Source organism: Synchiropus splendidus, chromosome 13, assembly GCF_027744825.2.
Source record: "Synchiropus splendidus isolate RoL2022-P1 chromosome 13, RoL_Sspl_1.0, whole genome shotgun sequence".
NCBI classification, from domain to species: domain Eukaryota; kingdom Metazoa; phylum Chordata; class Actinopteri; order Syngnathiformes; family Callionymidae; genus Synchiropus; species Synchiropus splendidus.
In genome coordinates this window covers 4,858,971-4,873,191 of record NC_071346.1, presented here as the reverse complement: position 1 = coordinate 4,873,191, position 14,221 = coordinate 4,858,971, and the positions used below count along the sequence as shown (strand labels likewise).

General features: G+C 45.9%; 2 protein-coding genes across 4 annotated transcripts; one reads left to right on the top strand and one right to left on the bottom strand.

The window, feature by feature from the left end:
* Positions 1-741: 741 nt before the first annotated feature.
* nectin4b (nectin cell adhesion molecule 4b) lies at positions 742-12,121 on the top strand. 3 transcript variants are annotated; one of them, XM_053884010.1, is made up of 11 exons: positions 742-958; positions 3,783-3,983; positions 4,071-4,238; positions 6,499-6,777; positions 6,839-6,956; positions 9,314-9,465; positions 10,096-10,258; positions 10,498-10,573; positions 10,698-10,757; positions 10,997-11,188; positions 11,310-12,121. In XM_053884010.1, exons 1-11 carry the CDS (start codon positions 916-918, stop codon positions 11,589-11,591), a joined length of 1,734 nt encoding a protein of 577 aa, XP_053739985.1. In that variant the 5' UTR covers positions 742-915; the 3' UTR covers positions 11,592-12,121. The 3 variants fall into 3 exon arrangements, with proteins under 3 accessions (XP_053739985.1, XP_053739986.1, XP_053739984.1); XM_053884011.1 differs by having other exon boundaries at positions 10,994-11,188; positions 11,346-12,121; XM_053884009.1 differs by having other exon boundaries at positions 10,994-11,188.
* A 118-nt stretch (positions 12,122-12,239) lies between these two features.
* LOC128769924 (putative zinc finger and SCAN domain-containing protein 5D) lies at positions 12,240-13,745 on the bottom strand. Its single transcript, XM_053884012.1, has 2 exons — positions 13,355-13,745; positions 12,240-13,041 (listed from the first exon to the last, which is right to left on the bottom strand). The coding sequence occupies exons 1-2, from the start codon at positions 13,599-13,601 to the stop codon at positions 12,308-12,310; spliced, it is 981 nt and encodes a 326-aa protein (XP_053739987.1). The 5' UTR covers positions 13,602-13,745; the 3' UTR covers positions 12,240-12,307.
* Positions 13,746-14,221: the final 476 nt, after the last annotated feature.

Below are 14,221 nucleotides of genomic sequence, written 5' to 3'. Positions count from 1 at the left end.
TTGGCTCTGAATTAAACATATAATAAAGTAATATATCGACCTCATTTTGACCTTGAGACAGTTGTGAGGTGGGTTGATCACAGTGGTCACAGTAACTTACCCACCTGCGACACCACAGGAAGGAGCGACTCTTTAAAGAAAGACCACAAACGAGCCGATGTGACGTCACAAGCTACAACACGTCCCAAACACAAACTACTGTCATCACCTCGGCACAAAAAAAACAAACAAAAAAAAAACATCTACCGCCCCCAGGTGGCCGAAATAAAACGTGTCACTTGAATTACTGTGGCTCTTGCTTTTGTCATGTCATCGATATTACGGTTTAAAACCACCGATTTGAAGACATTTTAATACTACCGGAAACACAGTTTGCCAGAATGAGGTTTATTGCCAAGGTCGGTGAGGAAAGTGCTGTGGTAGAACGCGCAATAATGAACAAAACATCATCATAATCATAATCATAATCAATAAACCCAAAATAAAAGGAAAGATAAAATAAAAATAATTGAAATTTAAGAACATTTAAGACGATCATAACAAGTAAAGAACGTTCAAAGCGGCTGAATGACCAAGCAAAAATACAAAGGAAATAATGATCAATGTCATAGAATTTAGTGTGACAGCAACTCATCAAAGGACGTTCGAAGAAAGGAAGAGCAAAGGTTCGATTTCAGATGATGACACAAAGAGCTGGTGCTATAAAGGCGAGCGACCTGCGGGACCGCCGCAGTCCAGCAGGTAGCGGTGAAGTTACCGGTTCACTCCTCCGGCGCGAGCTCGTTCCTGCTGCTCCGACACCAGTGACATTTGTGGAAACACCTGTCTCACCTGTCGCCTCTGTCCGCGCCGCGACTCACAAGCGGAAATAAGGTCGAATCCTGATTCACGTCTGGGCCACTTTGGACTTGGAAGATGTTGAACGGACGCTGGGACGTGGTGCGCCTGGTCGTGTTCGGTGAGTTGTGCACTGTGCAGTTCCACGAGTTCAGACTTTTAGTTTATGAGCGTTCAAATACAATGTAGCGTGAAAACCGGCGTCGGTCAGATGTTGTCATATCTCAGTCCTCCGCAAATACATACTGCTTATGATTGACGTATGTTGTATGTATGTATAAACGTTCATAAAATATTAAATCCTCTCGTCCTGAATATTTATTAATCCAGCCAAAACGGAGCTAAAACCTTTGCAAACTTTGTATTTTGTCAGCTAAATGTACGCACTAGGGTTTGCATTCTAATAATATTGACACTTTATTATTCATCATTACTCAGTCAATATATGTTAAAATATTTCAGTTCTGTTTAAGCACCCCGCGTGTAGCTTCTTTCCTCGTGTTGTGTCTTGTTGTTCCGCCTTGCCGGGTTCAGACTGTAAACAATATTCCCTGCTGAAAATAGTGTTTAAAATAATCACCGCTGTAACTCCACGAGTCTTTCCAGTCCCTTAATGCCCCCAATTCTTATTTCTATTCTTTGGAGCCTTCATTTTTAAACCGCCTTTATTCTCTTTTTCTCTTTGCTCTTTCTGGAATTTTAATTTTGGTTTAGAGACGTGAGAAAGTACTGCTTTGTCTGGGTGGAAGATGAGTAAAATGTCTATTTTTTTCTTTTAGTAATATGTAGTTCGTTGCATTCGTTTTGTAATTATTTAGATGAGATTTGATTAAATTGCCTTTAATCTTGCCACAAGTGGGACATTCTTGCTTGTCATGGCAACATAAAAGGCACCTTACTAACATAAAAGGCATTAAAGAACAACGCCAACATTGTAGATAAGACACCAAAAATAACGAAAATAAAACAAACTGTCCACAATAATGTGCAGAAGGGTCCAAAATGTAGACTTGAATGATGAAAAAGTAGTGAGTTTTCATCCTTGTGCTCAGACATGCTAATGTGGCCGATATGCTAATGTGAGAGTTTCGTTCTGGTCAACAAAGTTTCCTCATGAAAGTCGAAATTATGACTCATATTTGAATGATTTCCTCTATTGACGCATGCCTTTGCTGAAGACATTGCATGGGTGTTTTAGTGTGTTGATGCATGGGTTGTAGTGTCAGTGTGTGTGTGTGTGTCACTGAAGGCTGATGCAGGATTCTTCAGGAGACTTTCGTGTCCTCGTGCAAGTTTGTATTGTGTTGAGGACTGTGTGTCTTGGTGGTGTTGTCGGTCATGTTGTTTCTATGAAATATTTTAAAGGGAATATGTTTTTGGTCCCAACAAAATATAAAGTTTTAATCTTGAAATGAACCATAACATGACATGCGATGTGGTGTGGTCATGTGACCTGCATCAAGCTCTAGTGGTGCTAGGACGTAAAACATTTTCGGTACTTGCTTGTTAATAACCACGAAAGCTGTGGTTGTGATGTGTATTGAAATAAGGAAATCCCATCTGAAAACAGCTCTTTGTCACAGATGGATAATTTTGGGGTGAGTTGCGCGACACGTGGGCGTGAGCGTCAGGATGTCAACATACTTCTGCGACATGTTTGTCCCTGCAGGAGTGGAGGCCGACACGGCGCGGACAGAATGTGGCTCCGGCACATTCTTCCTCTCCACAGATCAGAACGTTCTCAGTGATTTCCTTCTGATGAGTCCCACAGACGTGAACGGCAGACTCCAGTTTCACGCCATGCTTTAGCTGTGGTTCTACTTCCTGTGTGTCTCTGAGTGAAAGGAAAAGGAGGAGCTGAACCTCATCCCTGTAGAAGTCAGTGTTTTGGCCATTTGGACCACACTTGACTCGACGGATGACCCAGTGTTGGCCCACTCACTTTCCCGCTGCGATTAATAACTCGGCTGTAAAACAAGTCGCCCCGTCTCCTGGACAGAATCGGGTCGCAGGGGATTCACTTTGTCTCCCAGATGAAGGTGAAGTGTGACAGCTGGGGTCGGGGACTCGTCCCCTCTGTGAGGCTCTTTTGTCCTGCTCTATCAGCCGGAGTCCCACGTGAGCCTGTGACTTGGACTTGGTGGATCAGTAACCACCAATTGATTTAGTCCACAAACCAAAGTGCAAGTGTGGGAAAGTGTTTGTCTGAATTTCTTTCCCTCTTTTGGGGACACTTTTTCCTTCTTGTCTTTCTTCCCTTTATACATCATCTTTTTCTACTTGACTGTTTCTCTCCTTATTTCTGCTCCTTTCTCTTTCTTCTTTCATCTAAAGTCTTTTCTTTTTCTCCTCAATCCTTTGTCTTTATTACTTCCCGTCTTTCTTACCTTATTTCTTGTTTCACTTCTGCCTCTTTTGTGCTTTTGAAGCTTTATTCTGACATTGTCCACCTCCTTGTTGCTTCACCTTCTTTGTGTCTTTCTATTTCAGCATTCTTTTCTTCATCCCTTCTAAATGTGATTCTTTTTTCTGACTCATTTCCTCTATTGATGTTCATCATCCTGTCTTTCCTCATCCTCCAGTCTATGTATTGTCTTCATTTCATCCTCTTTTCTCCATTTGTTTTTCTTGACAACCTTCTTTCCTTTCATCTTTTTTCTCCATCCTTTGTTACCTATGATTCTTCAAACCTTATCGAGCTTTATTACCTAATTTGCTCGCTTTTCTCTCCACTTTTTCATTGACACTTTCTTGTTTTGCTCTGCGTCATTCTTCTTTCTCCTCCTTCCTCCTTCTGCTGTCTTTCCTGGTTTAGATCTGTCCTTTTCCCCCCTCCTGCTTCTTCCTTTTCCTCTCCTCTCCATTCCTCGTCTTCTTTTCCTCACTTTCTTCTCGCTCCCTCTGTCTTAACACCAAACGTAATACATTTTATGTCTCCCGCGCAGCCGTAAGCGTGACGGCCAAGTTCATCGAACCTTCCGGACCCCGCTCGTCGCTGCTCTCCATGGCCGACGCTCCCACCCGACTGCCCTGCTACTACCAGGCGGAGAGCCATGAGAAGGTGGTGCAGGTCACCTGGTCAAAACTGCTCAAGAACGGAACCAAAGATCATATCATTACGGTGCACTTCGTAGATGGCCACACAGGTGAGACTCTTCGACAGGACTCATGATGGACTCAGAAGACCTGTTCAGTGACGCATCTTTGTGACACCCGACTGCTTGTGTCTACAGCGTTTGGGCAGTACTCCAACCGAGTGAAGATGGAGTCCAAGGACCCCATGGACAACTCAGCCCTGCTCATTCCCATCACCAGGCAGTCCGACGAGGGCGTCTACACCTGCCACATTGCCACCTACCCCTTGGGAAACTTCGAGAGGAAAATCACTCTGACCGTCTGGAGTAAGTCTCCTTGCTTCCTGCTTGGGTCGCCGGGTGAAGTGACGGCGCCTCATGAAGAACATCGGGTGGTGCTGAGTTGTGTTGAAAGAAGCCAAGAGTTATGGCCATTCACCTGTTTTAATAGCCACTTAAGCTGGGAAATGAGCCAACAGAGATAAGAAGGGTGGAGCACACGCTTGCTTCACTTTCACATATACTTCAGCCGGCTCAAACGCAGACTCAAAAGTTATGTATAGCAGTTTTATGTCAGAAAAATATATTTAGCTGAGAAGTCGACTGTAGTCCAAAAACAATGTGCGGGGGAAAAAAAGGTGTTGTTGAAAATAATTACCATAATTTCCGGACTATAAGCGGCTACTTTCTCTCGAGGCCTGAACCCCGTGGCTACGATGACGCAGCTAATATATGGATTTTTACAGACTGGAGAGCGTCATGCTGGCAAAATATGAAATCACAGGCGTTTTATTGACCTTAAAGTGCTCAAAATGTACTGTTTTAGCCCGCGTGTCCGCAACTCCGCCCACAGAGCCGATCTCCTGGAGGAGCGAAGAGGAGAAGCAGCAGCTGAGACCTGCTGTGGTGTCTGAACTCGGGACACAGGCAAAAACAGCGCATTTTGAGCGCTATAATGTCAATAAAAGATGTGAGGAGTTGGTGGTTCAAGTTCAGAACGTTGCCTAGTTTGCTTCATGAGTCTCTATGCTGGAGCCCGTTTTCAAAACTCGTTCAGCAGTGATCCTCATGCATTTTTACTGACCTTTCTACAGGGCAGACAGCACCCGCGGCTTATAGACTAGCGCGGCTTATGGATGAATAATATACAATTTTCCTTCTTAAATTTAGTGGGTGGGGCTTATATTTCAGTGCGCTGTACAGTATAATATATGCAATATGTACATATGAATATAAGCAATTCTCCAATCCTAAAATGCGAAATATTCACAGACATCATGACAAAATAAAAAAAAATGGCAGAAAACGTTAATGTAAGCAGTTGAATGAAGCTTGAATAAATTGAAATATTACTTATAAGTCCTCTATTAGTAATAAAAAATCGACTAAGACTTTTTTTAAGCAAAGCTTATTGACAATCAAAAAGTCCCTCCGCCCCAGGATTTGAATTTTGGTTGCCTCTTGGCTCAGCTCTGGAGACGAGAGAGCAGCACAGATGACTCACTGAAGCTTCAGATGCTTCCAGACCTAAACACACTTCTCCGGCTGTCACTCTCTCTCGTCAGCTGACAGTGTTTCGTGTCCCGACACGCTGGCGAAGCCGAGCCGGCCTGAACATCAGAGCCAGTAACAGAACCCCTCCGGGGCAGAAACTATTGCCCATCAATTCACCTGAGCTCGTGTGAAAATGGTTTTCTGCCCATATTTCTTTTGATTCAGACATGTTTGCAGGGTTGTTGTTTTTTCCTGCTGAACTTTAGTTCCTGCTGCTTCTGCTCTGCTCTTTGTCCCTTAATCCAGCCGGGGTTATCCCCGCTAATGCTAACTACCTGTTTACGCCACCGTCATTAATACTAGAAACACTGGCAGGGAGTCTCGACGCCGCCTGTGTGTTTATATGTGTGTGAGTGCCGGCTGGTCGTGACCCGTGACTCAGGATCAAGTCCAACCAGTCGCCGAAGAAAAACCATACACAAATGTATTTATGTAGAAATACAGCGCGTGACGTTTCCGCTGCTCTCACCTTGACACGGCTAGCACTTTAGCCCGTCTTGAACGACTCACGTTCAGCATGGTCTATCGTAGCTTCGATCGCCATTCCACTTCTGACACCACTGGGAATATGAGTGTAGGTGTGGTGCTTGCGCCTCCTCATGGTGGCATGTGTAACGCCCAAGACAAGCTAGTGGTTTAATGTGGGCCGGAGTTGAAGGCTTAATGGACCTAAATGGCCCTCGGGCCATTAGTGTTTCCTGCCTGCTTATTATGTAGTTCAAAGGAGCCAATTGAATATTCCATCACGTCAACACTGCTCTAAAAACAGACTCCTCCTGACTGGATGTTCTGGTTCTGAGCTCCACAGTCATTGGAGTTCAAATTTGGCAGATGAACTCTCACTTGTTTTGTATTATGAAATGTGGTTTTACCCGGACGTCTGAAGATGCTCTCAGTCATGATGGAAGTGAGCGTGAGTCACGTCATGGCAGGCACCTCTCTGACATGACGGGTGACTTGTCGCGCCTCAGTGATCGATTCCTTCTGAGGAGGCGTGTTCAGGTGCAGGAAGATAAGTTTCCTCTCCCCGCAGAGCTGCCGCTCTCCTCCGTGTATCCCGAAGTTATGGTGGAGGGGCAGTCGTTCCGGCTGGCCGCAGCCTGTCGGGCCGCCGGCCACCCTCGGCCCCGCCTTACCTGGGACACGGACCTCACGGGTCGGGTGGATGAGCGCGAGGGCGACGAGGGCTCGGCGTCCACCTACTTCCTGCTGCACCCGCTGAGGAGCATGAACGGGAAGCGGCTGGACTGTCTGGTGTGGCACCCCGGCCTGGAGCAGCCCATGCGGCTCAAGAACACTCTGGAGGTTCACTGTGAGTTGAGCTGAGGGTTTCTGGGGTGACGCCCCGTGACTCACCTGTGTTCCCCGCTCAGACCCTCCTGACGCCAGCATCACCTCTAAGTTCGACGACCTCTACGTGGGGCTGCAGGACCTGGAGCTGACCTGCGTCGGCGGAGGAAACCCTGCTGCTGACAACATCACCTGGACCTGGTACGTTCCCCTGTGGCTCCTCCGTCAGAGTGTGAAGATGAAAACAGTAACAGTATCAGACTTATTCATATACTACTCGCTCACCCTGTAATACTACAATAACTACTGTGCTAGTACTAAAAGTACACAAAAGTAATATTTCTGCAAGTATTACGGCCAGTACTACTGCTACTACACTGGTTGCTTTCTGCAAAAGTAATATTTCTACAAATACTACGTCCAGTACTACTGCGACTACTAGACTTGTTTTAAATAACAACTATAACTTGTAAAAGTACACTGTATTTTGTCTTCTACTGCAGATACTACTAATCTTCTTTAGTCCTGTCCGTACTATTTGTACTACTACTAGTCCCAGTACTACTGCTATACTCGATTCTCTAACTAGCAACGACTCCTGTACTTCTTTTGCCTCCAACTACTCTTACTCCTTTAGCACTACTAGTTCTACTGTTTGTTCTGCAACTACTGCAAATTCTACAATTTAGCCACACAAACTACTGTGGAAAATACTGCTTCTCTTACTGTGGCTACTGCTTCCAACTTAGTGTAGTTAATTTTACCTACTAGATGCACTACAGAGACTACTACTTTAGCTTTCTTGACTCCTCACTGTACATTCTTCTAGTTCAAGCACTGCTTTAACTATACTTCTCCTCCCGACTTGCTACTGCTACTGTTTTTTGCTACAACTATTGCCTCCTACAGGAGGAGCATATTGTCACAAACACAAGTACTACTACTACTTCACTCCCAGCCAGTGATGCAGAATGCATATGCTGCGTCGATGGTTAGGTCAGAGAAGCGTGGGAGGGAGGGAGGGAGGGTGAGGAGGAAGAGCGGGAGACCAGCGCTGATCTCTTAATGACAGCGGGCGACTCTAAGTATCAGTGTGAAGCTGTGAAATCACCGAGTCTGAACTCTAATGAGAGACGAGACTCCGTGCTGAACGTCGACTGCTGAGAGAGAAATATTTGATTTGGAGTCGATCTGGATTCAATCTCGGCAGTGTAAACACAATCAGGAGAGGAAACCAGCTCAGTGAGTCACAAGTGCGTTATGTATTATGGCAGAAAAAAGGTGACTCTTCTCCATGTTTTTAAATACCTGGATACAAGGGAAGAATACAAATTCAAAGAATATAAAACTGAATAATGAATAGCACGAACATATTTCATAATAACCAAACCACAAAATTACAGATCATTTTCCATTGTTTTGTGTCACAGTGGAAAGAAATGGAATGAAATATAAATAAAAGAAAATATAAATACAAGAATTTTAAATTAGTAAGATGCACTTACCTGACTGAATTTAATTTTAATATATAAAAAAATTTAATTAGATTTAATATAAAATAATTTGGGTTAGTTAACTCTATTTATTAAAATAAATAATAAAAACAAAAAATAAAATACTAAAAATAAAACAAACTACACACTGAAAATACTGAATACTCTTTAAAAAAGATATATTGCATTTTTTATGGAAAAACTCAACCTAAAGAAAAAGAAATAGATGAGAAAAACATCTTTTCAATCAGTACTTTGTGAATCCTTTCAGTTTAATTGAATAATCTGTATTTGCATGCAACACCTTGTTTCTGATGCAAATGTTGATAGACCAGGTGAGATGCTAATCTGGGCCACTGGGTTTCTCGTCTGCGTGGAGCTCCTCCTCATGTCAGATTGCGATCTGTGATACTAAAGAGCCGGCGAGCGGAGCTAGGTGGGGTCCTGGGACGGGGAACCTGACCCAGCCTCACTTTTTTGGGGGGGAGAAGCAGTCTGGAGCAACATGACTCCTCTCTGAGGACGCAGCAGAAACTCTGGTGAGCTCTGGTGAGGAACTGGAGGTTTGTGTTGAGGCCGGACTGAGGCCCGACTGGTTCTGTTCAGGTGCTAATGAACGCTTGAGTTCCTCTATTGAGTCTGAGGGCGTCGCAATGAGTTTCAGCGGTGAGTGTCGGTTTTCACAAAACGATGTTGTGTGTCCGGCTCACACATGCAAACGCACAAACCTCCTGCCAGTGCAGACGTTTAGGTTTCACTGTTACTGTAAATGAGGTAATGACTGGGTCAATACATTTTAAGTGAAGATTTTAACAATAATTACAAGTAAACAACTTCATAAACAGGAAATAAAAAGAGAAATGGAACACAGTTTCTTTCACTCTTTAAAAGAAAACAAAGTCAAATGTGTTAAATAGATTCCAACCGAAGTCTCCTGCACAAGACAAACTTCCAGGCGTCTGTTGATGTTTGACGTTTATGTTTGGTGTGAGATGAGTCAACAGCCAGTCGCACGCCAGCTCCTCTGTGATGTCACTGGTGATGTGGTCACGTGATCCCATGCAGGAGCGGGGGAGACCTGCCTGAGGGGGTGACGGCATCTGGGGGGAGGCTGAAGTTTGGGCGAGGCCTGTACCTCAACGACAGCGGCGTCTACCAGTGTGTGGCCGTGAACGCAGTGGGAGTCAGCAAGACGGAGTTCCTCCTGACCGTGGCGGGTGAGTCCAGGGTTTCAGCTTCTCTCGAAACTATCGCTGACGTAAAAGACATCATCAGCCGCTGAATGATGAGATTATATTCATGATGAGATTATCTGCTTCACACGTCCAGAATAATCGAGTTTTATTGTGAATTGCTAGATGCTGGTTTGTCATTCGTAATCTATGCAACAAACTAGAATTAATCTGTCATTTTCACTGTTGGAAATAAAAAAAATCGGAGTTGTAAACAAGCCTTAATCTCCCAAACAAACACGGAATCTAATCCCAAAAACGTCATAAACATATGTGTCACTGGTAAGATAATGTTTATCTGTGTTGCAATAATTCATGTGAAGTTTTAATCCAGCCTTTTTAGGCGAACATTAACCCACAATTTATAGTGCCAAAATTAACATCTGATTTTGGTGCCCTTCATTCGTGAACCCATCGCAAGCAATCTGTGTCAGACTTTAATGCATATTGCAAGGGTTGCTCTGTCATGAAAGAGTCAGTCGGCTCCAAAAATGCTACTGGAATTAATGTATAATCAGTTATTACAGTTGTTATGATCAGACTGAGAGTTAGACTCGGCTGCCCCCTCGTGGCGAAACAAACACCGACTGAAGTTGCATCTCCTCTTGTCTCCAGCTAAGTCTCGGGGGATTTTGATCTCAGCGGAGAATCTGTACCTGATCGTCTTCGGATCGCTGGCCGGAGCCGCGGTCATGGTCCTGATCATGATCCTGCTGCTGGTCAACCGACACCACCGACGCAAGAACAAGCGGCTGGAGCAGGAGCTCAACGAGAAGACGTGAGCAGAGAACCTTCTCCGGAGGATTGTTGTCAATAATATACTGTAGTTGGTCACCGTCATGCTGCAGTAGTTGGTGTTTTGTTGGCTTTTATATAAGAGACTTATAATCCAAGTAAAGAATGAAATTATTTAGTGAGTTTGTTGTTCATATATATTTTTAAAATGTACTTTAAAATGTGGAAACAACAACAAAGATCCTCCAGCGATGCGTCACTCTGCTCTTTCTTCCCTCCCAGGATTGAAATTAACAGTTTCTCCCGACAAGCTTCGCTGCGGAGACTCAACTCTGTGAGCTCCGATCCCAGATCAGAGGTACACACACACACACACACACACACACACACAGTCTTGTCTGCGGACAATGGTCAGCTGCTGCTGAGTGCCAGTCACACAGCTGGTTTGCTCCAACTTTCCCTCACTGCTGACTCTCCTGCAGGCGGAGGACTATGGCATGCTGCGGGTCGACAGCCGGATCAAGAATAGCCAGATATCTATGGTCAGTTAATATTTATACTTTAAACTGCTCTGACTGAGTTAGGAGATTTTACCAGGAAGAAGAAAAGCTACATTAAATTTATGAGTGACTGAGTGATACTTTATGATCATAAAAGTATTTAAAAATGCCCAAACTGTATGCAGCATTTCCACCCTCTGTTCAATAAGAGTGTTGCGTTCACATTCGTAGGAATATTTGAAGTCTGTGCGAGGCTGTTCTCATTCCCGTTGTCGCAGCAGGAGCGGCCCATCTACAAGGGCAGCCAGTCCACCCTGGGCGGGAGGTGGGGCCACGCAGACGTGGTGGATGTGGACGAGCTGGGCCGCCCGGTGGTCTGGGGCAACGGCAGGGAGTCGCTGAGGGTCGCCGACTTGGACGCGGAACGCAGGAGAAGGGTGGAGTCGTACGTGAAGAGCAGCAACATGTCGCTGGTGAGCAGCACGCGGTGCAAATGTGTGTCAGCGACTCGGACTGAGAGGATGTTTCTCTGGTGGATGGAGAGAGTCTGACTGGTGGAGAGCTGAGTGAAACGTGTCTCTTGTTGTCCACCAGGACTCAGGTCTCCCTTCATCCCTGGTTCCCCTCAAGGTCCAGCCTGACAACAGCATCGGTGCCCGAAACCCGAAGCAGGAGCTAGTCGGAGGCGGAGACTCCCCATCTGAAGGGGACTGGGTCCTCCCGGCGCCCCCTCCTCCCGAGGGACCGGACGACAGCAACAGCGTCTACCAGCTCTCCGAGGCGCTGACCAACCACTTCTACTACAGCAACGGCCTCCTGCGGCCGCTGCCTCACTCCAAAGCCATCCTGCTGCAGCCCCAGAGCCAGGTCATCTGACCTGGAGCGCGTCCACTGGCGGGCAGCACCCTCTTTGTTTCTGTGTTGTCACGTCTGTTCGGCTGATCCACTCGCCGGTGAAAGCTGAAGACCCAGTTAGTCCACCACCAGGACTGGACACCAAAGAGCTGGCTCGTTGGTATGGCAACCGAGACTGGGATGGTGACCCGACCAAACTTGTTTGCACAGGACAGGGTGGTGAGCGCCACCTGCTGCTGAGGAGCGGGCCCCTGCCAGGTCAGAACCATGAAGTCCATGAAGCTGGTTCCTTTTGTTGATGCTCTGATGGAACCTGCAGGAAGCTATTACAAATTTTATATTTCATTGATCATAAGCAACTTGATTTTTGTACAGCAAAAGTAATACCTAATAACTCTTATGAAACATACTTTTTGTCCAAAGAAGCTTGAGTCATGAAATGTTTTTGTGTTGTTGTATGATAAGCGATTCACTTTTCTGTTACAAATATTATCACTTTTCTAAGTGTTTCTGTTAATAAAATGTTTTTCACCAGAGACCTTAAATCTCAACCTTGACTGAGCCATGGTTCCATTTCGAGTCTCAGAAAATGAAATTGAGGAAACGCTTTGGTTTGAATCTCAGGGAGGAACCAAACATTCCACTTTTGAGGAAACGTTTCAGGAGTAGTTTTCATTGATAAAGGCTTTATTCTAGAAGGACGAGCTAGCGACAGGTGTACAGGGGTTGCTCAGCCATCAGGTGGTCTGGGAGTTGTGCACGTAGAGCGCCTTGTGAATCCGCTGGTGCGTGCGCAGGTTGCTCCTCTGAGAGAAGCACTTCCCGCACACGTTGCAGGAGTAGGGCTTCTCGCCGGTGTGGATGCGGTGGTGGATCTCCAGGTGGCTGAAGCGGTCGAAGCTCTTGCCACAGATGGGACAGATGAACCACTTCTCCCTGACCCGGGCGCTGGCCACACTCGGGTCAAACTCTGGGCAGTTCCGGAGCAGCACGACTCCCAGTGGGTCGTGGAGCTGGTTTGGTGGACTGTTGATGCGTTGTCGTGGCGACGGCGGGGAGCATCCGTGTTTGCCTTCCTTATTGAGCCGGTCCGGCGACGACCTCTCTACCGAGCCGCTAACAAGATTCAAGGCATTTTGGATGAGACTGATTTGCGAGTCAATATTTTGAGACATCTGCTTCGGTTCGAACAAGTCGTCATTGTCTGTCGCTGATCGGGGCCACACGCGTCGCTGCGGCTCCTCTGTCGTTCCAACGGGCTGCACGATCTCCACCGTCTCCATGATCTGGACGTCGTCGTCGTCGTCGTCATCCTCCAGCTTCAAGATCAACTCTTCCTCATCCGTTTCACACTGATCTGCTAGGAGATGCTCCTTCTCTGCTGTAGGGGGCGCTGGTGGCGAAGATGGCTGCTGCCGCTGCAGATCTACCGCACACTGGGCTGGACCCAGGACTTCCTCCCTATCGATTCCTGATTGACAGAAGCAGGTTTTTTTAATCGGCAATGCATCATATAAAGGCCATCTAATCGAATCACGATGACGTCACACGTCATACCAGCCAATCGAGTTATTAGTTCAGTCATTCAAAACAAAAAGTTTTTAAAAGTTTTTGTCTGATCCCACACAAGTGAAATCGTCCATCATAAGCCAGAGTTTTGAAGTGGTTTCTTTCACTAAATTCGTTTTAAGTTCAGGTTTGGCAAACCACTATTGCGATATTTCATCCGCTCCACGTGTAAAAAAAAAACAGAAGTTGAAACCAGCAGCCCGATCGCTCCTCACCTGGGCGCAGAACTGATGCGGAGCTCGGTCGAGTCCTCCTCGGCGGACTCGCTCTCGAGGTCCTCTCGATCTCCAGCAGCCGGAGCTTCACATGCAGGGCTTCGACCTCCCCGTCCCTCCGCCTCAGCTCAGCCTGCAGGACGGCGAGCTCGTCCTGCCACAGCTTACTGACTTCCATCACGGCTGTCTTCGCCAGCATCTCCATGATGGAGGTTAACTGGCTGTGGAAGGCCACGCAGCTGGACATGGTGGGCACCAGACAACACCCAAGAGCCAGGTCCACCAGGTCTTACGTGAAGTTCCGACGCGCCGATTATGATTTACTTGTCGTTATTTGTGTTTGAAAACAACAACATAGCAGCGGACAACAACCGGATACACTACAAGTCACGTGACGGAGCGACTACAGCAGGCGAGAAGGGACAAAATAAAAGTGAACACAAACTATACGTGCGAATGAACTCACCTTGCGTTAACATAGCAACTCCAACACAATTCAAACATTAATCGATCATGAGATTTTATTTATTCCTGTAACATGAGTGGGCACCTCCATTTTGCATATATATTTTTTAGAATTTTGTTTTTGTTTAACCGACCTTGATGCTATTAACTAGCCCAGTGGCAATAAGGATACAATTATTTGGATCAGCTTTATATATCTTGGAAAGTTGTGGTAGATTCCGATTTCTGAAACTAAAATGGTGACCGTGTTCTGAGTTCCATCATCCACATTTGTGGTCCTGTGACGTGTCCATAACAGTAAAGACATTAAAGACGCCAATGACATTAAAGACACGCACTAAACAACAAAGATGTAAACAGATCAACAGTATAAAAAACCCACAAAGCTGTACCACACTGCAT

Bases quoted from the DNA above. Each gene is read 5' to 3' on its own strand.
- nectin4b (XM_053884009.1), top strand. From the start codon at position 916: ATGTTGAACGGACGCTGGGACGTGGTGCGCCTGGTCGTGTTCG. The intron at 9,466-10,095 runs GTGAGTCCAGGG...TCTTGTCTCCAG, and splicing joins GTTCCTCCTGACCGTGGCGG to CTAAGTCTCGGGGGATTTTG. The intron at 11,189-11,309 runs GTGAGCAGCACG...GTTGTCCACCAG, and splicing joins AGAGCAGCAACATGTCGCTG to GACTCAGGTCTCCCTTCATC.
- LOC128769924 (XM_053884012.1), bottom strand. From the start codon at position 13,601: ATGTCCAGCTGCGTGGCCTTCCACAGCCAGTTAACCTCCATCATGGAG. The intron at 13,042-13,354 runs GTGAGGAGCGAT...TCTGTCAATCAG, and splicing joins CGCATCAGTTCTGCGCCCAG to GAATCGATAGGGAGGAAGTC.